Source organism: Gossypium hirsutum, chromosome A08, assembly GCF_007990345.1.
Source record: "Gossypium hirsutum isolate 1008001.06 chromosome A08, Gossypium_hirsutum_v2.1, whole genome shotgun sequence".
Lineage (NCBI taxonomy): Eukaryota > Viridiplantae > Streptophyta > Magnoliopsida > Malvales > Malvaceae > Gossypium > Gossypium hirsutum.
This window is the reverse complement of record NC_053431.1, coordinates 71,957,240-71,981,478: the sequence shown is the minus strand read 5'-3', so window position 1 is coordinate 71,981,478 and position 24,239 is coordinate 71,957,240. Positions and strand designations below refer to the sequence as shown.

The window sequence follows — 24,239 nt, the reverse complement described above, 5'->3', positions numbered from 1 at the left end:
GAACCCACAGGAACTAAAAGTACTAGTATTAACTTTTTTTATTATCTAGCCTAAAAATAAGGGGATTTGCTTTATCTAAACTAATTAACTAAACTAAGAATGCACAGGAAGTACATTGGGGAAATACTTATGGGAAAATTGATTGATTCAGACAATACCCAAGGAAGAATCCACCTAGACTTCATTTGTTATTTGACGCTGAACTAGACGATTTATTCACATAACTCGATCCGTAGAAATCCTTAATTTATATTATTATCTCTCTCGAGACTAACAATGTCTAACCCTAGGTTGATTCATTGAAATCTCTTTGTAATTAAAACCCCTAGTGTTGCATTAACTCGATCTATGGATTCCCTTATTAGGTTTGACCCTAATCCGGCAGATTTATGTCGCCCAATGTCTAGAGGTGCAATCACCTCTGCTTAATTATGTTAGATCTACTATTAGACAGGGGCTTTTGCTCCTCTAAATAAGCACATCAATGCTTGAATCAATATCCTAGATGTAATATCCTGAATTAGGGCTTAATCGGAATAGTGGTTTTGTGACCACAAATTCGAGATAGAAATAATTATTTTACAATTATTTTGATGTTTATGATATGATTTCATGATTGTGTGAAAATTTCGTGATGAAATTCTATGCCTAAAGTGCTTAAATTGAAAGTAGGGACTAAATCGAATAAGTTGCAAAACTTGCATTCTAGAAGTTTTTAGTATGAAATTGTTTTGGAATATTAATGAGGAGGTCTTAAATAGAAATTTGACCAATTTTAAGTTCATGGACAAAATTAGGACATGGAAGGAATTTATGGAAAGTTTAGTAGTAAGGGTATTTTGGTCATTTAGTTATTAAAATGAATTAAAAACAAAATTAAAAGCCAATTTTTGTCCATCTTCTTCATTAGCCCGAAATTTCAAGGGTTCTCCATAGCTAGGGTTTGTTTCAAGCTTCCAAGCTCCATAGTAAGTGATTCCAAGCCCCGTTTTTAATATTCTTTAAGTTTTTGGAATCCCGGTAGCTCGATTAAGCTTATGTTAGCAATAATTCAACCTAGGGTTTATATTTGGAAAAATACCCATAGGTGAAATTTGTGTATTTTGATGTTTTATGATAGAATATGGGGTTTTAAATTATGTTAGACAACTTGTGCTACTCGGTTTTGAGTGAAAACGAGTAAAAGGGCTTAATCGACAAAAATACCTAATAGTCACAAGTATATGTTAGAGAGAGAATTTGATGTTGCCATAGAAGGGAAAAATGATCAGCATGTTATAAAACATAAGAATAAGGAATAAAGTTTAATTCCCGAGCCTAGGGGAAAAAGTGTAATTATGCAAAAGTTTAGGGGCAAAAGTGTACTTTTTCCAAAGTTCGTATTAAATGCTGTTTTGATGAATGTATGTATTAAATAAGATTAATTTGGTATTATAGATCAAGAAAAACGTGATTCAAGTCACGATCGAGGAAAAGAAAAGATTGTGGACTAAATTGCAAAATCTTTATATTTTGGTACCAAGGTAAGTTCATGTGTAAATGTAGTAACATAATTGTCATTTTAAGCAATTTAATGTTGTTTATATGATATGATGCTGATTATTATCATGAAATATTATGCTTTGTGGTTATTGTTGAATAATATGTAATTATGTGAATTACTTGATGAGTATGAACTATCACCGAAGTACCGATTTCGATATTCCGTGGAAGACGGCAAAGATGTGTGATCGAGGAAAACGCCCGTTTGAACCTTAGGAATAGATTAGGATACAAGTGACATGTCACTAGGATGGTTGAGCATCCGAACTCGTTGAGTTGAGTCCGAGTTCACTTATGGATGCGAATGTCCGAACTCGTTGAGTTGAGTCCGAGTTCGTGAAATGTAACTAGGCATCCGAACTCGTTGAGTTGAGTCTGAGTTCACTTATGGATGCGAACGCCCGAGCTCGTTGAGTTGAGTCTGAGTTCACTTATGGGCGGGTTACATGGTAGCTTGATTACATATGAGACACTTATGTGCAAATTATCCGTATATCCGAGTTGTATTCCGATGTGTTCAACGGGTGAAATTTCTAGTGAAATGGAAGAACACTTAATATGCAAGTGACGTTTTGGTAAGTGTTGTGAAATGGACACTTTGGACAGGTATGTTCTTAACCCTCGGGTTGAAATTAGATACAACAATGATAAGGTGGTAAGATGAGGAATGATGTTTAGAAATGTGATATATGTTTTGGTGATACCATGCTAAAGTTGTTGGGTATATTTGTATTGTTATGCTACTTGTTATTTACATATGAACTTACTAAGCATTTATGCTTACTCCCTTCTCTTTATTTACTGTAGTTTTGAACAAGCCAGCTCGGGAATCGGGATGGGTCGAAGGTTCGATCACAGTATCCAAAGGACTTTCATCTGGGTAAATGGCTTGTAAAACTTAAGTATGGCATGTATAGCAATATACTTATTTTGTGTAAATAATTTTATGATATGGCCATGTTTGGTTGAGAAAATGTTTGATATTGATAAGTCATGGTGATGGCTAATTTAGATCATGTTTGATATTATGGAAGTTTAATAGGTTATCTAGTTCATAATAATTCATGGAAAGATGAAACTTGCCTTAAAACAGAATATTGCTGCAGCAATTACATGAATTTGAAAAATCGCTAAAAATAGTATAAATGGAAATAAATGATGAGTAAGTTATGAAATTGAATCTTAATGAGTCTATTTTCATGTGGATTGAACAAAACAGGCATATAAATTATATTTTATGAGATATTTAAACTTTTGTGAAACACGGCCAGAGTGATTTCTGGATCCCCTGTTCTGACTTTAAAAATTCATAATACATTTTACAAAAATAATTAGAAGTTGTTATTTATATGTACAGGTTCTTTATTGATTCTAGTTTTAAGAGAAACAAACCTCATAGTCATTTAATTTCTGTATAGAGAAATATCTGATTCGTAATACACAGAGGTCAAAGCAGTCGAACCCTGAAACAGGGGAGACTTTAACTAATAAACTGTACTAATTGGCTCAACCAAAAATTCTAGAAAACAATTAGTAAATAGATATATGAGTCTAGATTTAGGGAAAATTTACGGATCTAGATTTCAAGTTTCGTAACTCGAGATATGATTTTTCTTGTAACTGTGACGCGGGTAGTTAAAAAGTTGTGAATGTAGAAATAAATGATTTGAAGTTCTTAATTTGATAAATATTGTTCGGTAACCCCTCAAGCTCGACTCCGGCGATGGTCTCGGGCATGGGGGCGTTACATTTAGTGGTATCAGAGCAGGTTTAGTCGATTCTCAGACTACGTGTTGTATGTACGGATTTTGCTATACATGCCATATGTATGAATTGTGATAGTGTGACGACTTCTGACCTTTTTAAATGATTTTTACATAGTAAATGGATCTCGATCCAGCTGTGGCAGATGATGTAGAGAGTAATGCACCAGCTCCGGCTGAAGGGGCAGCGCCGACTAAAAACCCACCCCCTACTGTTGGTCAGGGAGGAGGAGAAAGGGATCGGGAAGCCTTTCTCCAAATGATGAGTGTATGGTACACTAAGTTCGGTCGTACGAACCCAAATGTACGACCTCCCCCACCTCCCCCAATTCCTCAACCTATGCCTCCGATGCCTTAAGGAGTGGATATGATAAAATTTCATAGAAGCCCCGTTGATAGAATTCGTAAACAAGGGGCTGAAGAATTTAGAGCAAATATTGATGATGATGCAGAGAAAGCAGAGTTCTGGCTTGAAAATTCTGTCCGGGTATTTGATGAATTATCTTGTACACCTGAAGAATGTTTGAAATGTGCTACATCTTTGTTGCGAGATTCAGCCTATAATTGGTGGAAGACTTTGATTTCGGTGGTTCCGAACGAGAGGGTAACCTGGGAATTCTTTCAAGAAGAGTTTCGGAAGAAATATATTAGTGAAAGATTTATTGATCAGAAATGTAAAGAGTTTCTTGAGCTGAAGCAAGGTAATATGACAGTCTCAGAATATGAAAGAGAGTTTGTTCGATTGAGTAAGTATGCCAGGGAATATGTTCCTACAGAAGCCAAGATGTGTCGACGATTTGAAGACGGGCTCAACGAAGACATTAAGGTATTTGTCGGGATCCTTGAACTAAAAGAAATGGTAGTACTGGTTGATCGAGCTTGCAAGGCTGAAGAATTACTGAAGGAAAAGAAAAAGGTAGAATCTGAAACACGAAATTGGAAGAAAAGACCAATGAGTAATGCACCCTCACAACAAACCAGAAAGTCAAGAAATATGAATCCTCGTTCCCAAGTTTCAGCTGGGCAATCATATGGAAATTTTAAGAAGCAGAATGTGGGTCCTAAATCTCAGACTACTTCTGCGGCTAGTGTGAGAAATACGAGATTTGTTAAACACGAGTGCTAGCGGTGTGGTAGAAATCATTTTGGTCCGTGCAGAGCAAATGAATGTTTTCGATGTGGTTCTCCGGATCATTTTATTAGAGACTGCCCAGAGAGAGCTGAGAAAGAAAAATTTCAGAGTGTAAAAGCTAGTGGTGCAAACTCGAGGGGAAGGTATCCGAGAAAAGCTGGAAGTGAAACAAGCAGTAAGAACGTAGCCAGAGATGCAGCAGTTAGATCTGAGGGAAGAGCTCCGGCTAGAACTTATGCTATTAAAGCGCGTGAAGATGCTTTCTCACCCGATGTGATTACCGGTACATTTTCTCTTTATGATATTAATGTTATTGCTTTGATTGATCCTGGTTCTACTCATTCATATGTATGCATGAAACTGGTGTCTAGTATGAATATACCTGTTGAGAACACATAATTTATGATTAGAGTGTCGAATCCACTAGGCAAATGCGTGATAGTTGATAAAGTAAGTAAGAAATGCCCTTTAATGATTCGGGGTCATTAGTTTCCGGCCGACTTGATGTTGTTGCCGTTTGATGAATTTAATGTTATTTTGGGTATGGATTGGTTGACATTGCATGATGCTATAATAAATTGCAAAGAAAAGGTTATGGAATTAAAGTGTGAAAGTGGTGAAATTCTGCGGGTTGAGCCAGACAAATCAGAGGCATTATCTAGTATGATTTCTTCGATGTCGGCTCAGAGATATTTGAGAAAGGGTTATGAAGCTTATTTGGCGTATGTAATTAATACAAAAGAAGTTGAAAAGAAAGTTGAATCAGTGCCGGTTGTGTGTGAATTTGCAGACGTATTTCCAGAAGAATTACCGGGTTTGCCTCCAGTCAGGAAAGTAGAATTTGGTATAGATTTGATACCGGGAATAGCTCCGATCTCGATTGCTCCATATAGAATGGCACCAACAGAGTTGAAAGAATTAAAGTCGCAGTTGCAAGAGTTAACTGATAAAGGCTTTGTGAGATCGAGTTTTTCACCTTGGGGTGCTCCCGTGTTATTTGTGAAAAAGAAGGATTGTTCTATGAGATTATGTGTTGATTATCGGCAGTTAAACAAGGTGACAATCAAAAACAAGTATCCGTTGCCGAGAATTGATGATTTGTTTGATCAGCTAAAAGGAGCGACATGGTTTTCAAAGATTGACTTGAGATCTGGGTATTATCAACTGCGAGTAAAAGAGCCAGATGTGCCTAAAACTGCTTTTAGAACAAGGTACGGTCATTATGAATTTTTAGTTATGCCGTTCGGGTTGACAAATGCTCCTGCTGTGTTTATGGACTTAATGAATCGCATAGTTCGGCCATACCTGGACAGATTTGTTATGGTGTTTATAGATGATATTTTAATTTATTCAAAAGATGAGACAGAGCATGCTGAGCATTTGAGGATAGTTTTGCAAACTTTGAGAGATAAGCAGCTGTATGTTAAGTTTAGTAAAAGTGAATTTTGGCTCCGGAAAGTTGGATTTTTGGGTCATATTGTTTCAGGTGATGGTATACGGGTTGATCCTAGTAAAATTTTAGCCATTGTTGATTGGAAACCACCGAAAAATGTAACTGAAGTTAGGAGTTTCTTAGGGCTAGCTGGGTATTATCGACGGTTTGTAAATGGATTTTCTATAATTGCTGCTCCTATGACTAGACTACTCCGAAAGGATGTTAAATTTGAATGGACGGAAGAATGTCAACAGAGTTTCGAAGAATTGAAAAAGTTATTAACTGAAGCACCAGTGTTGATACAACCCGAATCAGGTAAAGAATTTGTGGTGTATAGTGATGCTTCTCTAAATGGTTTGGGGTGTGTACTCATGCAAGAAGGAAAAGTGGTGGCTTATGCTTCGAGGCAGTTAAAACCTCATGAGAGGAATTATCCTACTCACGATTTGGAATTGGCTGCAGTGGTGTTTGCTTTGAAGATTTGGCGACATTATTTGTATGGTGAAAAGTGTCGAGTATATAGCGATCACAAAAGTCTTAAATACTTGATGTCACAAAAAGACTTGAATTTGAGACAGCGAAGATGGTTAGAGTTATTGAAAGATTACGATCTTGTTATCGATTATCATCCGGGAAAAGCGAATGTGGTTGCCGATGCTTTAAGTAGAAAGTTGTTGTTTGCTTTGAGAGTTATGAACACTTAGTTGAAAATGTCAGATGACGGTTCGATTCTAGCAGAGTTAAGAGCAAGACCGATGTTTTTACAAGAGATTTCTGAAGCTCAAAAAAATGATCAAGATTTGCTAGCCAAAAGAAAACAGTGTGAAGCTGATACGGGATCAAATTTCAGAATCAGTTCTGATGGTTGTTTGATGTTTAAAAATCGGATTTGTGTACCGAAAAACGATGAGTTGATTCAAAAGATTTTGCATGAAGCACATAATAGTTGTTTAGCGGTTCATCCGGGCAGTACGAAGGTGTATAATGACTTGAAGAAAATGTACTGGTGGAGTGGAATGAAAAGAGATATTTCCGAGTTTGTATCAAAGTGCTTAGTTTGTCAACAAGTGAAAGCTGAACACCAAGTACCTTCGGGATTACTTCAGCCTATTATGGTTCCTGAATGGAAATGGGATCGGATTACTATGGATTTTATATCAGGGTTGCCGTTAACTCTAGGGAAGAAAAATGCCATCTGGGCAATAGTTGACAGACTGACTAAATCGGCTCATTTTATTCCGGTACGTACAGATTATTCTCTTAATAAGTTGGCTGAATTGTAAATCCGAGAGATTGTTAGACTTCATGGGATACCTTTGTCAATCATTTCGGATAGAGATCCGAGATTTACATCACGGTTTTGGAAAAAGTTGTAAGAAGCATTAGGTACAAAGTTAAATTTCAGCACTGCCTTTCATCCACAAACTGATGGACAATCAGAGAGAGTAATTCAGATTCTTGAAGACATGCTCAGATGTTGCGTATTGGAATTTCAAGATAGTTGGGAAGGGTACTTACCATTGGTAGAATTTTCTTATAATAATAGTTATCAGACAAGTTTAAAGATGGCACCTTATGAAGCATTATATGGTCGTAAATGTCGGACGCCATTGTATTGGACTGAACTCAAGGAAAGTCAGATTTATGGAGTTGATTTAATAAAAGAAACCGAAGAAAAGGTGAAAGTGATTCGAGATTGTTTGAAAGCTGCTACAGATAGACAGAAATCTTATGCGGATTTGAAACGAAAAGAAATGGAGTTTCAAGTTGGTGATAAGGTATTTTTGAAAGTGTCTCCATGGAAGAAAGTCCTTAGATTTGGACGAAAGGGCAAGTTAAGTCCGCGTTTTATTGGACCGTATGAAATAATTGAAAAAGTTGGACCGGTAGCATATCGGCTATCGTTACCACCTGAATTAGAGAAGATTCATGATGTGTTTCATGTATCTATGTTACGTCAGTATCGTTCGGATCCTTCACATATAATTTCACCGACAGAAGTTAAACTACGACCGGATATGACTTATGAAGAAGAACCGATTAAGATTTTAGCTCGAGAAGTCAAACAACTAAGAAATAAAAGTATAGCACTTGTGAAAGTGTTGTGGCAAAAGCATGGGGTAGAAGAGACTACATGGGAACCTGAAGAAACTATGAAAAACCAATACCCACACCTGTTTACCAATAAGATTTTCGAGGACGAAAATCCTTAAAAGGGGGAGAGAGTTGTAATATCCTGAATTAGGGCTTAATCGGAATAGTGGTTTTGTGACCACAAATACGAGATAGAAATAATTATTTTGCAATTATTTTGATGTTTATGATATGATTGCATGATTGTGTGAAAATTTCATGATGAAATTCTATGCCTAAAGTGCTTAAATTGAAAGTAGGGACTAAATCGAATAAGTTGCAAAACTTGCATTCTAGAAGTTTTTAGTATGAAATTGTTTTGGAATATTAATGAGGAGGTCTTAAATAGTAATTTGACCAATTTTAAGTTCATGGACAAAATTAGGACATGGAAGGAATTTTTGGAAAGTTTAGTAGTAAGGGTATTTTGGTCATTTAGTTATTAAAATGAATTAAAAACAAAATTAAAAGCCAATTTTTGTCCATCTTCTTCATTAGGCCGAAATTTCAAGGGTTCTCCATAGCTATGGTTTGTTTCAAGCTTCCAAGCTCCATAGTAAGTGATTCCAAGCCCCGTTTTTAATGTTCTTTACGTTTTTGGAATCCCGGTAGCTCGATTAAGCTTATGTTAGCAATAATTCAACCTAGGGTTTATATTTGGAAAAATACCCATAGGTGAAATTTGTGTATTTTGATGTTTTATGATAGAATATAGGGTTTTAAATTATGTTAGACAACCTGTGCTACTCGGTTTTGAGTGAAAACGAGTAAAAGGGCTTAATCGACAAAAATACCTAATAGTCACAAGTATATGTTAGAGAGAGAATTTGATGTTGCCATAGAAGGGAAAAATGATCAGCATGTTATAAAACATAAGAATAAGGAATAAAGTTTAATTCCCGAGCCTAGGGGAAAAAGTGTAATTATGCAAAAGTTTAGGGGCAAAAGTGTACTTTTTCCAAAGTTCGTATTAAATGCTGTTTTGATGAATGTATGTATTAAATAAGATTAATTTGGTATTATAGATCAAGAAAAACGTGATTCAAGTCGCGATCGAGGAAAAGAAAAGATTGTGGACTAAATTGCAAAATCTTTATATTTTGGTACCAAGGTAAGTTCATGTGTAAATGTAGTAACATAATTGTCATTTTAAGCAATTTAATGTTGTTTATATGATATGATGCTGATTATTATCATGAAATATTATGCTTTGTGGTTATTGTTGAATAATATGTAATTATGTGAATTACTTGATGAGTATGAACTATCACCGAAGTACCGATTTCGATATTCCGTGGAAGACGGCAAAGATGTGTGATCGAGGAAAACGCCCGTTTGAACCTTAGGAATAGATTAGGATACAAGTGACATGTCACTAGGATGGTTGAGCATCCGAACTCGTTGAGTTGAGTCCGAGTTCACTTATGGATGCGAATGTCCGAACTCGTTGAGTTGAGTCCGAGTTCGTGAAATGTAACTAGGCATCCGAACTCGTTGAGTTAAGTCCGAGTTCACTTATGGGCGAGTTACATGGTAGCTTGATTACATATGATGCACTTATGTGCAAATTATCCGTGTATCCGAGTTGTATTCCGATGTGTTCAACGGGTGAAATTTCTAGTGAAATGGAAGAACACTTAAGATGCAAGTGACGTTTTGGTAAGTGTTGTGAAATGGACACTTTGGATAGGTATGTTCTTAACCCTCGGGTTGAAAATAGATACAACAATGATAAGGTGGTAAGATGAGGAATGATGTTTAGAAATGTGATATATGTTTTGGTGATACCATGCTAAAGTTGTTGGGTATATTTGTATTGTTATGTTACTTGTTATTTACATATGAACTTACTAAGCATTTATGCTTACTCCCTCCTCTTCATTTACTGTAGTTTTGAACAAGCCAGCTCGGGAATCGGGATGGGTCGAAGGTTCGATCACAGTATCCAAAGGACTTTCATCTAGGTAAATGGCTTGTAAAACTTAAGTATGGCATGTATAGCAATATACTTATTTTGTGTAAATAATTTTATGATATGGCCATGTTTGGTTGAGAAAATGTTTGATATTGATAAGTCATGGTGATGGCTAATTTAGGTCATGTTTGATATTATGGAAGTTTAATAGGTTATCTAGTTCATAAAAATTCATGGAAAGATAAAACTTGCCTTAAAACAGAATATTGCTACAGCAATTACATGAATTTGAAAAATCACTAAAAATAGTATAAATGGAAATAAATGATGAGTAAGTTATGAAATTGAAGCTTAATGAGTCTATTTTCATGTGGATTGAACAAAACAGGCATATAAATTATAATTTATGAGATATTTAAACTTTTGTGAAACACGGCCAGAGTGATTTCTGGATCCCCTGTTCTGACTTTAAAAATTCATAATACATTTTACAAAAATAATTAGAAGTTGTTATTTATATGTACAGGTTCTTTATTGAGTCTAGTTTTAAGAGAAACAAACCTCATAGTCATTTAATTTCTGTATAGAGAAATATCTGATTCGTAATAGACAGAGGTCAAAGCAGTCAAACCCTGAAACATGGGAGACTTTAACTAATAAACTGTACTAATTGGCCCAACCAAAAATTCTAGAAAAAAATTAGTAAATAGATATATGAGTCTAGATTTAGGGAAAATTTACGGATCTAGATTTTGAGTTTCGTAACTCGAGATATGATTTTTCTTGTAACTGTGAGGCGGGTAGTTAAAAAGTTGTGAATGTAGAAATAAATGATTTGAAGTTCTTAATTTGATAAATATTGTTCGGTAACCCCTCAAGCTCGACTCCGGCGATGGTCTCGGGCGTGGGGGCGTTACACTAGAATATTAAAGCAAGAATTAAGAACACATAATTAAGAACAAATCAAGTATTTATCATATAATTCAGAAAATAGTAACAAGATTTGTCTTAGGTTTCATCCCCCTTAGGTATTTAGGGAATTTAGTTCATATGTGTAAAAGAAAACATCTCAGAAGAATAATAATAACAAAACATAAAGAAACCTAAAAAAACCCCTGAAGGAAATTGAAGGGAGATCTTCAGTCTTGAAGGAAAATTCGACTTCTGAGATGGATCAATCGGCTTTCTTCAAGTAATTCCTTGCCTCCCACTCCGTTCATTCGCCTCTAGGTGCCTCCTCCCTTTAGGTATTCTTCTAGGGTGCTTATATAGGCTTTAGAATGCTTCAAAACCCTAAAAATTAGCCTTTTTCGAATAGAACTAGACTTGGGCCCGACAGAGACACGCCCGTGTGACATGCCCGTGTGGGGTGGCTTAGGCTGTGTTAAAGTCTGCTAAATAGACACGAGCATGTGGCCTACCCGTGTGAGGAAGTCCAGGCTGTGTTGATTTCCCACGTTGGCCCATTTTCTCCATTTTTGGCCCGTTTCTCGCTCTTTTTACTCTCCTATGCTCACCCAAGTATAAAACATGAATTAAAGGATTGGGAGCATCAAATTCCACAAATCTAATGATAATTCATCCAAAAATGTGCTAAGCATGGGATAAAAATATGTATAAATTATGACTTATCCATGCCAAATTCATTAAATGTGAATTTAGGCTACGAGAAGTTGGTTTTCTTAGACATTTGTGTTTGCAGAGGGTATTCGAATAGATCCAAATAAAATTTCAGCTATTGTCAATTGGAATCCACCAAAGAATGTATCTTAAGTCCAAAGTCTTTTAGGACTTGCTGGATATTATCGAAGGTTTGTAAAAGGTTTTTCGATGATAGATTCTCCAATGACTCAATTGTTGCAAAAAGATGTGAAATTTGAGTGGTCTGATAAATATCAATAGAGCTTTGATAGATTGAAAGCCTTATTGGAAGAAGCACTTGTGTTATTTCAACTTGAATCGGTTAAGGAATTTATAATTTACAATGATGCATCGTTAAATGGTTTAAGCTGTGTTTTGATACAAAAAGGTAAAGTAATAGCCTATGCTTCAAGAAAGCTAAAACCACATGAAAGAAATTACCCGATACATGATCTTGAATTGGCAGTCATAGTGTTTGCATTGCAAATTTAGCGGCATTATTTATTTGGTGAAAAATGTCACATATTCACTGATCATAAAAGTTTGAAGTATTTGATGTCACAGAAAGAATTGAATTTGAGACAACGTAAGTGGCTTGAATTATTGATAGATTATGATCTGGTTATTAACTACCATCCAAGAAAAGCCAATGTGGTTGCAGATGCTTTGAGTAGAAAATCCTTGTTTGCTTTGTGAGCTCTGAATACTCAATTGATGTTATCTGCTGATAGTTTAATCATAGCTGAATTAAAGGCTAGACCGACATTTTTACAGCAGATTACTGAAGCTCGAAAAGATGATAGTAATTTACAAGCAAAACAGATTCAGTGTGAATCAACTCCTGATTTAGAATTTTAGATCGGGACTGATGGTTTTTTGTTGTTTAAAGAAAGATTATGTGTAACAAAGAATTCAGATTTGTGACAGAAGATTTTAAATGAAACTCATAATGATAACATGTTTATACATCCTGGAAGTAATAAAATGTATAATGATTTGAAAAAGATGTACTGGTGGCCGGGAATGAAACAAGATATTTCTGATTTTGTATCCAATTGTTTAATATATCAGCAAGTAAAAGCTGAACATCAGTTGCCTTCGGGATTATTACAGCCATTACGATATCGGAATGGAAATTGGAAAGAATTACCATGGATTTTGTATCAGGGCTACCTCTTTCTCCAAAGAAAAAAGATGTCCTTTGGGTAATTTTTGATCGGTTAACAGAGTCTGCACACTTCATTTTGATACGTATGGATTTTCTTTGGATAGATTGGCTGAATTATATGTCTCTGAGATCATTAGATTACATGGAGTACTTGTTTTCATTATTTCTGATAGAGATCCTCGATTTACATCTTGATTTTGGAGTAAATTACAAAAAGCTATCGGTACACAATTGTATTTTAGCACTACATTCCATCTTCAAACAGATGGTCAATCTGAACGTATAATACAGATCTTGAAAGATATGCTTCGATGTTGTGTACTTGAATTTGAAGGTAATTGGGAAAAATATTTGTCTTTGATTGAATTTGCTTATAATAACAGTTATTAGTCCAGTATCAAAATGGCACCGTAAGAAGCTCTATTTGGTCACAAATGTAGAACTTCATTGTATTGGACAGAACTCAGTAAGAAAAGGTTACACGGAGTTGATTTAGTCCGTGAAACCGAAGAAAAGGTGAAAATAATTCAGGACAGTTTAAAAGCATCTTTTGGTCGTCAAAAGTTCTATGCTGATCTTAAACGGAAAGAAATAGAATTTTAGGTTGGTGACAAGGTATTCTTGAAAGTATCACCTTGGAAAAAAGTTCTCTGATTTAGTCATAAAGGAAAATTAAGTCCACGGTTTATTGGACCATATGAAATCATAGAAAGAATTAGACCTGTTGCATATCGGTTAGCTTTACTGCCAGAAATTGATCGAATTAATAATGTTTTTCATGTGTCTATGCTACAAAGGTATCAATCAGATCCTTCACATGTTATTTTTCCAATAGACGTAAAGATTCAATCTGATATGACATATGTGAAGAACCGATCAAGATATTAGTTCGAGAAACAAAAGATTTAAGAAATAAAAGGATAACATTAGTAAAAGTTCTTTGGCAACGACATGGTATTGAAGAAGCTACTTGGGAACCAGAGGATACCATAAGAAAGCAATATCCGAACCTCTTTACTAGTAAGATTTTCGAGGACGAAAATCCTTAAAGGGGGAGACTTGTAACAGTCTATTTTTAGTGAAATCAAAATAGTGGTTTCAGGACCACAAATCCGAGCCAAAAATAAAACTTATTTTAATTTTATTGCATGGTCTGTATTATGATAGATATGTCATGTGAGAAGTCTGATAAAAAAAAATTTATCGATTATGTGTTTAATTATGGGAAGGACCAAATCGCATAAAGTGAAAAAGTTGAATTCTAGTACCTAAAAGGATTAAATAGCTATGGAATTCAAAACTTGAGGCCCTTATGTAACAGCCTGATTTAGACCGTAATCGGAACGGTGGTTTCGGGACGACGAATTTGAGTAAAAAATATTTAAAAATTATTTACTGTGTTTATTTTGTGTGAATTGATATCTGTGAAATTTTCGTGATTTAATTTTGTCGTTTAGGTGTCCGATTAAATAAAGGAACTTAATCGCATAAAATGAAATTTTGGTAGTTAATTCTAAAAAAGGCCGAATAGTGATTGTTCTTTTAATATGGAGGTTTTATGTTGCAATTAAACCATTAACATATATAGTGGGCGGTAATAGCCAAGTTTATAATGGTTTTATATTATATTATAAAGGTTAAATATGTAAATTAGTTAATAAACTTATATTAATTAAAAACCAAAGTTATCATATTCATTATTTATCTTTGTTCATAAACCGAATAAGAAAGAAAAGAAAAGAAACCTAGTTTGGCCATCTTCCAATTTAAAATCAAGATCAAGAACCAAAGAAATTGGATTTGGATTGGGGAAAAATGAAAGTTGTCGACTAGCAGCCCCGTATCTTTTTACAACGTCAGAGGTAAGTTTATAAGCAAATAGACGTATTTAATTGTAGCTAAATGTTAAATTATATGCTGGTATGAATTGTATGAACATATATAAGTTATAGCCGAATATGATCAAGCTTGGCTACTATATCTCCAAATTGGTTTTGATCGAGTTACGATGTTCGAAAGCCCCGTATGAACCTTAGGAATAGTTAGGATACATATGTCATGACATAGGATTCCTATACATGTGTGCGAGTAAGACCATGGCATTGATATGTGATACCAATATGTGTTTACGAGTAAAACCCTGTCTGGGACAGTGGCACCGATATGTGACTACATGTAAGACCACGTTTGGGACATTGGAGTTGTACGATTTGTGTAATTATCCGAGTGTCCTATCCAATTCCGAATGGTTCATCAGGCAAAGGTAAATTGCGACCGAATGTGCAAATGAGTTAAAAAGGCAGGTATGGTTTAGCTTATTATCTATTGTTAATAAGGTATATGTGAGACTTGAAATTTGATAAGTTTTATGTGATGCAAAGGACATATATATATATGAAATAAACAAGTATATTTGATATGAACAAACGTTATGAATATTATAGAATTAATTTTGGATATATATATATGTATATATGTGATCATATATGTGTTTGGGCATACTAGTACTAAATGTACATGATATTATTAGTTGAATTCTTGAGCTTATGTGAATAAGTATATACATGTGTTTGATTGTATAGGGATATTTTAACCTAGAAAGTTGATTTTACATTTGGTTAATATGGTTGTGATAGCATTCGGCTATGGTAGTATTATGCATATGAATGCAATCATTTATTTCACTTGTAAGTTCGAAGTTAAGATTGGCATCGTTAATACAATTCGGCTTAACTTGAAATGAATCGATTATATCTTGGAATTGTTTATTTGCTTTAAACTTACTAAGCTATGTTAGCTTACTTTGTGTATATGATTCTTTGTTTTATAGATTTTGGATTCAAGTTACAAGCTCGGGGATCGTCAGCAAAGTCTATCACACTATTTACAGCTTCGGTACTTAAATAATCAAACTCGTATTATGGCATGTATAGGCGGGATTTTGTTTTGAAATAATGAACTTTGGTTATGTATAAGGCCATGCGAAAATGGCTTAATTTTATGCTAGATTTTTTGTTGTGGCACATTTGTGGTTTAAGTTTATTTGGTTATTTTGCTATGTGCTATGAACGAATATCTCATGTGTTATGTGATTCTACATAGAAGTTGATTAATGATTTTAGTTGAAGCTTGAAGAAATCGATCATAAGTATGGTTGATTACCTTGGTTGTGTTCATTCTAATACGAATTAGAAAGGTGAGGCTGATTACTATGTTTAGCCTTAATTTGTTATGTCTTTAAATGAAACATATTAATAAGCTTGATTGTTGATAAAATGATAGTAGAAGTCTTGTATACGTGAGTAATTTATAGTAATGAGGTTCGGTTATGATAGTATATTTTAGGTATACTTAATTCGTTTATGATAAAATTATGGAATGTGATAATTAGTGACGGATGAAAGTATACTAGTTAAATAGATTCTATTATTAAGTGCTAAATGATGCATGTGGTTCATGATTAATTTAGTCGACTATTTGGTATGTATTTATTGCTTTAATGTTAAGTGTGGCTTTGGCATATGGGTAATTGCCCACCATGTATGTATATGTGATGATTCAGTTATAAATAAATGTTTGGTTTTACATTGAGTCTATATCAAGGGTGTAGTCATAATACATAATTTTATCATGATGATATGTACACTCGGTCATATGGTTCTTTATGAATGTCATTGAGTTAATACAAATTATGAATTTAGTAGGTGTTCATTTATGAATTAATTTAAGACATGCGCACTTGACACTTTGATTTGTTTTATTAAGTAATTTTCTACGTGTCTTGAATGCATGCAAGGTGTCCATGTTTATGAGTGCTATTTATCTTAGTATGTGGCTAAAGAAATCTATTAACTATGTGTAAGTTGAGAATGTGTATAATGATATACATGTATTGACCGATTAAACCAAGAAATATAGTGAGTTGGTTTATAACCTAGTAATTGCTTTTAATAGTAATAAATTGTAAATCATGTGAGATATGTATAGATTACTATGTTAATGCCGCAGATTTGAAATTGTTGATGCAAATTATATTTTATACTGTTACTTGTGAATGTACGTCTATTTATTTTTACATATGACATGCAATGTCCAAATTTAAAAGTTGTATTAGTTTATGTAAATGATTTGATTTAACTTTCGAGACTTGATTATATGAATAATTATATATATAAATATGTATTTAATTGTTTGGAATTATGTTTTATTCTATAATGCCTTATGACTCTATTTGGGCAACGGATACGAGTTATGGGTGTTACACCTTATATGAAGGCAAGGACTAAATTGGAAATAGAAATAATTAAAAGATGATAAATAATTAAAAAGAAATTAACATCTTATTTTATGTCATCTTCTTCCCCAAGAAACCCTAGGAAAGAGAAAACAATCTCTCTTGGCTTAATTGGAAAAGTTTATTTATCTTGTTTTTAGTAATTTTGATATTTTTGTAATTGAGATAGTCTGATATATCTATTTGGGGGATTAATTTGAAAAGTTATCAAAGTATAGAATTTATATCATGGATGAATATGCTGAAAATTAGAAATTTATGGTAGAAAATGAAAGATTGTTGATAGATAAACAACTTTTACAAAGTGATTTTTGATAAAAATATGATTTAAAGACTAATTTGTAAAGTTGTGAAAGTTGAAGAAAAAATTTGAAATTTATAGAATATATGTGCTGTAAATTGTATATTGAAATTTTGGTTAGGCTTGGAATAGGGAGTAAATTGCATGAATTTTATTTTCCGAGCTTAAGGATAAAATTGGAATTTATGAAAAGTTTAGGGGCAAAATGGTAATTTTCCTAGGACGTAAATTGATTCCAAATAAATATGAAATGTGGTAAATTGATGATTAAATTCATTTATATAGATCCGGATAACACAAATTCGAGAAACAGAATGCTTAGAATTGAGCACACGGATAGAGACATGAGCATGTGTTTTGGCGTGTGAACCCTGCATTTAATTTTTGAAAATTAAATTGATCGCACGGCCTACTCACACGGGCGTGTGGCTAGCCGTGTGGCTGGCTGTGTGGCACAAGTCAGAGAATTACACGGGGTCGAACATGGCCTGCAGCATGGGCGTGTCTTGGGCTTACACGGGCGTGCTCCTAGACCACATGGACGTGTGAGCCCTGCACCTAGGAAAATTTTAGAAAATTTGTGAAAAATTCTTAAGTTCTCGATTAAGTCCCAACTCGATTCTAATACTCGATTTGGGCCTCAAGGGTCCATTCAAGGGAGATTATGAATAATTTCAGTAAATGAATAGTAATTAACGTGAATTATTTGTAAATGTTCTGAAAGTTTCGGTAATACTCCGTAACCCTGTTTTGACGACAGATACGGGTTAGAGGTATTACAGATTAGGTTATTACGATCTTGGAAATGTAAAAATTACTAAAAACTGGACAAGATTGCTTACCTAATTAAGCTTTCTTGAATTCTTTTCTCTTTCCTAGGGTTTCCATAGAAATTTGGAGAAGATGATAATAATATGATTTTTTTCTTTTAATTTAATTATCATCTTTAAATTTTTTAACTTTTCAATTTCATCCTTTTCTATAATTAAATTTCCATGGATGAATCACCATAAATACTACTAACTTTATTTAATGGTCTAATTGCCATATTCTTACCTCAAGTTTTGAATTCCATAGCTATTTGATACTTATAGCTACTAGAATTCAACTTTTGCATTTTATGCAATTTGGTCCTCTCCACAATTAAGCATGTAATCGGTAAAAATTTTCTTAATGAGATTTTCATATGTTATCCGTATCATAATGCAGACCATGCAATAATATTAAAATAAATTTTCTTTTTGACTCAGATTTGTTGTCCCAAAACCACTGTTCCGATTTCATTGAAAATGGATTGTTACACCACCTGTACTTGTCGAGGTATCGCCTTAATGGAAAGATCCAACTCAAACGGTATCTCCTTCTTGCCATATACGATCCGAATAAGGTAGAAGCCCTCACCGTGCCCCAAACGACCATATAAAAAACAGAAGAATGACAGTTGTTCATAGTGGAATCTAGCATAAACGGAATGAGCATGTGACAAGGCGATCTTCTTCCTCCTTTTCAAAGGTGCTTGAATGTCAATCTGTACCCGAATCTGTATATACTCTCCAAAACCCTTACTAACTAACTTCGCATCATAATCCACAAAAGATCCCAACAAGGCCCCAAACTGCCTTGCCATACTTTCAGACATCAATATCATCGTAAGATCATGAATCTGAACCCAATAATTGACAAAGTACAATGGCACCCTTAACGGATCCTCCCCCGATTTAAGTCTATGTAAAACTAGGATATGCTTATTGAATGTCCATGGATTGCCATCGATCACCCTGTTGATATCAATGGCATAATAGAATTCGAATAGGTATCCTTTCTCACTCTGATCCGATATTGAAATTCTCCCATGAGGATGCCAAGGAGTGGCCAAAGTCGTGTGTATAGTCTAGAATTGAATAACGGTAGTAGTCAAGAAAGTCCCAACCAAGCAAAGACTTGTATCAATTGTAGTTGCCCCTTCATCAGCATGAAGTTGCCACGCTTCATCTTCACCACCAATGCCACCAAATTCACCTCCATATCCACCACAGAAAATGCCCGAACAAGACAAACCCCTAGCCACCAAAAACCCAACCAAATAACCACCCTGGTAACGAAAAACAGTGTTAAAACAACATACATTTTAACAATTAAATTTAAATGTAGCGAACAAGTTGTTATGATCATATAAAACCTATACAAAATTCAAAATTCAAACCTTTACCAATTTCTTGACCTCTTAAAAAAATTATAACAATAAATTTAGCGTCTAACATTTATTGATTTTTTTCATTTTGTTATTTTTCATTAATTATTTTAGTCCTTAACCTTTAAAATGTAGTCAAATTATTTGCTTTTGGATAGAAAAAACTAACTGAACTGTTAAATTTTAATAACATTGACATGGTAACTCGTGTGACATTTCACGTATACTTCATTACTAATATGGATAAATTTTTAAAAGTTTTTATGATTTTTTTTAAAAAAATTATTTTTAATTTTTTTATTTGTATGAATTATACATAGATTGCCATATGAGTGATCACATCATTGCCGTTAGAATTTTAATAGTTCAGTATATTTTTCATCCAAAAGCAAGTAAATTAACCAAATTTTAAAGGCTGTGGACCAAAAATGACAATAAAATAAAGTAAAAGAATAAAATTACAAAATGAGTAAAGTCATTATACCTAAAAAAGAAATGCAAGCAACGACCATGCGTGGGACAATCGTGATCTTTCCAAGTTTCAATTCCAACCGCAAGGAGGCTTCGCTCAAAAAACAAAAAAAAAATCAAGAAGGCATATCCGTAACCAACAATGCACTCCACTGACTTTATGCTTTTTCTCAAGTGCTAGAGTGTATGAGAACATGGCGATGACTCTCTCAAACTCAGTCCCGTCAGCTTGCATTATCTGTCTCAGTGCTTCTAATCAATTCTATCTCCCATCTTCACCTTTCAAGTCTCTCAAGCCCCCTCTCTTCTGGCCATGGCAAAAGGTACTCCCTCCAATACTTAACCATGTCTACACTCGAGTACAGGTTCTCCTTTCTAATTTGATATTATCCGGTCTCATGTGTTTCAGTGATGGGTTTCCTGGGCAGGTGAAAATGGGTCCTTTGACTGTTTCTCCAATGGGGTTTGGGACGTGGGCATGGGGAAACCAGCTTCTCTGGGGTTATCAACCTTCAATGGATTCTCAACTTCAACAGGTTTTTAATCTTGCCGTGGAGAATGGCATCAATCTTTTTGACACCGCCGATTCTTATGGGACTGGCAGACTCAACGGACAGAGTGAAAAGCTTTTAGGGAAGTTCATTAGAGAATTTCAAGGTTGTTTAAATTTCTTTTTCAATCTTTATATCTGGGTTTACAAATCACAGTAGCTGATAAAAACTAGGATCCCTATATTACAATAGAGATTGTTAATCTTACCATTCTGATATTTAAGTTTGAATATTGTTTGCAATCTCAGGGGAAAAACGGATACGAGATGAGATTGTGATTGCCACAAAGTTTGCAGCTTACCCATGGCGTCTAACATCAGGGCAATTTGTTCAAGCTTGCAGGTTTGCTATTTAATGGGTTCCATAAAAGTGATCCTCTTTGTGGCACAATTGGCTGAAAGGTTGTGATCATTAAATTTGATTAAGAACTGTTTTTCCAGGGCCTCTCGGGATCGAATGCAGATTGAACAAATCGGAATAGGACAATTACACTGGTCTACTGCAAACTATGCTCCCCCACAAGAGTTGGCACTTTGGAATGGTTTAGTGGCAATGTATGAGAAGGTTAACCAACATATGATATTTCAGTTACTATAAAATGAGATCATCATATTTCATTAGCATATATGAAAGTTTGTCCAAGAATTAACTTGAACTGCAAAAAGTTAAGAGCTCTACATTCTACATAACAAACATATAAGAAGAAAATCTACTTTATATAATTTGCAGGGCTTAGTTAAAGCTGTTGGAGTTAGCAATTATGGACCCAAACAGCTCGTAAAGATTCATGATTACCTTAAAGCCCGAGGAGTCCCACTCTGCTCAGCTCAGGTAGAGGCAATTCACACCTTCTTCTCCTTTTCTTTGTTACAAGGAATTTTAGTTTTTTTATTCTTGTGTTTCAGGTAGTAGAATGAAGAACCGCTGCATTCATTATTCCTTCTCTTCCTTGTGTTATCTTTCATATTTGGTTACCTTAAAATGTTTAACCAAGAACCCATACCTATTCTCCATGCATCAAATATGTGCCACTATAACCCCCTAGGCCCCCGCTGCCATCACCTCAGATTTTGTGATTTTCATCTGTTTCTACTTCAACTAATCTTTTAAGCTTTTAATCTCTCTCAATGTCCATGGCTCCTCATGGATGCATTTTCTTAACTACACAAAGTCTCTGTTTAAGACTAGTTGTGGTTTAAAGATAGTCACTTTCACATACATCACAGAGTGTCTAAATCACTTCACCCTAATCCCAACTCCAAGGAAATGCAATGATAGAAATATGTTGAATTGGGTGAAACACAAGTTCATTTGCTTTTTTGTTTTCTTCGTTTCTGTAAAAAGTGAGTTAAAGCAGTTAAGTTTATTGGTATAATGGTAGGTAACCCATTTGCATATAGCATTTTCCTTCTTAGTGGAGGACAAGATGTTTATGTAAATATGGGTTTATAAGTCAACACGTTGATCATATCTAACTTTGCTTTTGGAATCCAACCCTGCACCAACCAATCTCTCATATTAAGTCTAAACGATAGACTATCTAGCTAAAGTACAACACTGTCATTTATGCTATGTTTGGAAGATGTGTTTGAAAGAGTGGATTTGGTATGATTTTTAATGTAAATTGAAAGAAAAAGGAATGCACACACAATGGAGAAGTTAGTTAAGATCCAATAAGGGTATAAAAGATGAATTTTTAATTCACCATTAAGTAGACATCTAGCAAATTCATGAATGTTTAATTATGTACTTCATACAATTTATACTAAATTTGAAATTCAAATCCTTTCTCCTAAGTCCAGGTTACATAATATAACTTAAGAAATCGTTTGGGTGGTTCTTGTGATTTTAAGGTTTACCTCTAGAATTACCCCAATTACAGGTACAATTCTCTCTACTAAGCATGGGAGAAGATCAGATGGAGATTAAGAATATTTGTGACTGTCTTGAAATCCGCCTGATTTCTTATAGTCCTCTAGGACTTGGAATGCTTACTGGGAAATATACACCTTCCAGACTTCCACAAGGGCCCAGGTACTAGAAATGCTACTGCTTATTACTTTCAAGGATATATGGTAAAATGATTTTGAAGGCTCCTCTCAATGCTTAGGTGAGTGCTTATTTCATGATAATCTTTGTTGTCTCTCAGGGGCCTTCTATTTAAGCAAGTTCTTCCAGGGTTGAAGCCCTTGCTTGTTTCCTTACGAGAAATTGCAGAAAAACGCTGCAAAACCATACCTCAGGTACTTATAATGTTAACTTTTTTTCACAACTATTTTTTCTAGTATACTTAGCTCCACCTTTCAAAATTTAGAACTTTTTAGGTCCTTATAATTTATTAGTTGAATTGTGTAGTTAGATATTCGACCATATGTTTTTAAGTTTGTTCCTTGGAAAGAGTGCGTTTGCATTTGTGTTTAGAGACCTTAAACAGTTTGTATTTTTTCTTTCTTTCTCCTATTAAGTGTGGCATGTCCCGATTTCATTTGGCAAGATATTGGAAGTCCAATTGATCACCAGATTGAAACGTTTTTAGTGATGTTATCCAAGGAGGAAGAGATTCTCTAACAATCATAAAGCAAGAGAAATAAAGAAATCTTTCCAAATGTTATGTTTACCAAGTGCATTTGTAATTGAAATCTAAGGCAGGAATGTAGAAAGTATGTTGCTTTTATCAGTTTATAGACCTAAATGCATTGCCATTTGCAGGTAGCAATAAACTGGTGCATCTGTAAAGGTACCATTCCAATACCTGGAGTCAAAACAGTGAAACAAGCAGAGGAAAATCTGGGTGCTCTCGGATGGCGCCTAAGTTCAAATGAGCTGCTTCAGTTAGATTATGCGGCTCAGGAATCACCACGAAGAATGATCCAAAACATTTTCCAGACAAAGTAAACAGTTTAGAATCGCAACATTTTCACTTGGATATCATATGGAATTTTGATCCAATGCCATAGCGTTCTTGAGGAAACAGAACGATTATGGGGGCACAAACTAAAGCAATCAGAGATCATGGGGGCAGAATTTCTATCAACTAAAAGAGCCTGGGGATTCCTTAAATCCGGCATATGCTAACAGAGAGAAAAAAGGGAGGGTTGGAGCAAATATGTAGCCAAATTTGAAGCTGACATACAGGAAATGCATGCATTTTACAAGCAAAAAGATTGTAAATGAAACATAATAGCCTTCAGTGAATCATAATTTTAGAGTTGCAAATTTGTTCTTGAGCAAAACTTTTTAAGGTGGGAGAACTAGTTTTCTTTCTAAGTTATTAGCTTGTGCTAGAATTTGATTATCTGCTAACCAAAAATTCTCATTGATTTAGATATTGAAACAGATACTTCTCATTGTTTTACCTTTTAAATTAATTTTGTGATTGAAGTTAACTAGTTAAAAAAGTGAGTTAATGTAAATTAAACTAAGCAGTAGTAGCAAAGGATTCGTATTCTTACAATTGACATTTAATCTTGGGTTTGAACACGGGGACAGTCTCTTCTCCCTCTTATTAATATATTAACAATAAATAAATAAAAAGTGGATTCTCGGTTGGTTTCCGACAAAATTTGCTCATATAAGTTTTTTTCTCTGGATATTTACGTTTTTTTATTCATTTAAAACTCGGGACAAAAAAACTCTTATAAAAATGCCGCTTTCCTTCACTAGCTTAATATTCTCATACTAAAATTCAAACTCTGGAGAATG

General features: G+C 34.4%; 1 protein-coding gene across 1 annotated transcript; it reads left to right on the top strand.

The window, feature by feature from the left end:
- Positions 1 to 19,984: 19,984 nt before the first annotated feature.
- On the top strand, positions 19,985 to 23,892 carry LOC107946237 (pyridoxal reductase, chloroplastic). The gene is made up of 8 exons (XM_016880478.2): positions 19,985 to 20,309; positions 20,415 to 20,643; positions 20,786 to 20,879; positions 20,978 to 21,101; positions 21,267 to 21,368; positions 22,420 to 22,571; positions 22,687 to 22,780; positions 23,247 to 23,892. Exons 1-8 carry the CDS (start codon positions 20,181 to 20,183, stop codon positions 23,430 to 23,432), a joined length of 1,110 nt encoding a protein of 369 aa, XP_016735967.1. The 5' UTR covers positions 19,985 to 20,180; the 3' UTR covers positions 23,433 to 23,892.
- The last annotated feature ends 347 nt before the right edge of the window (positions 23,893 to 24,239 follow it).

Coding starts and splice junctions, on each gene's coding strand:
- LOC107946237 (XM_016880478.2), top strand. CDS start 20,181: ATGGCGATGACTCTCTCAAACTCAGTCCCGTCAGCTTGCATTATCTGT. Junction 22,572..22,686: donor AGACTTCCACAAGGGCCCAG/GTACTAGAAATG, acceptor GTTGTCTCTCAG/GGGCCTTCTATTTAAGCAAG. Junction 22,781..23,246: donor GCTGCAAAACCATACCTCAG/GTACTTATAATG, acceptor TGCCATTTGCAG/GTAGCAATAAACTGGTGCAT.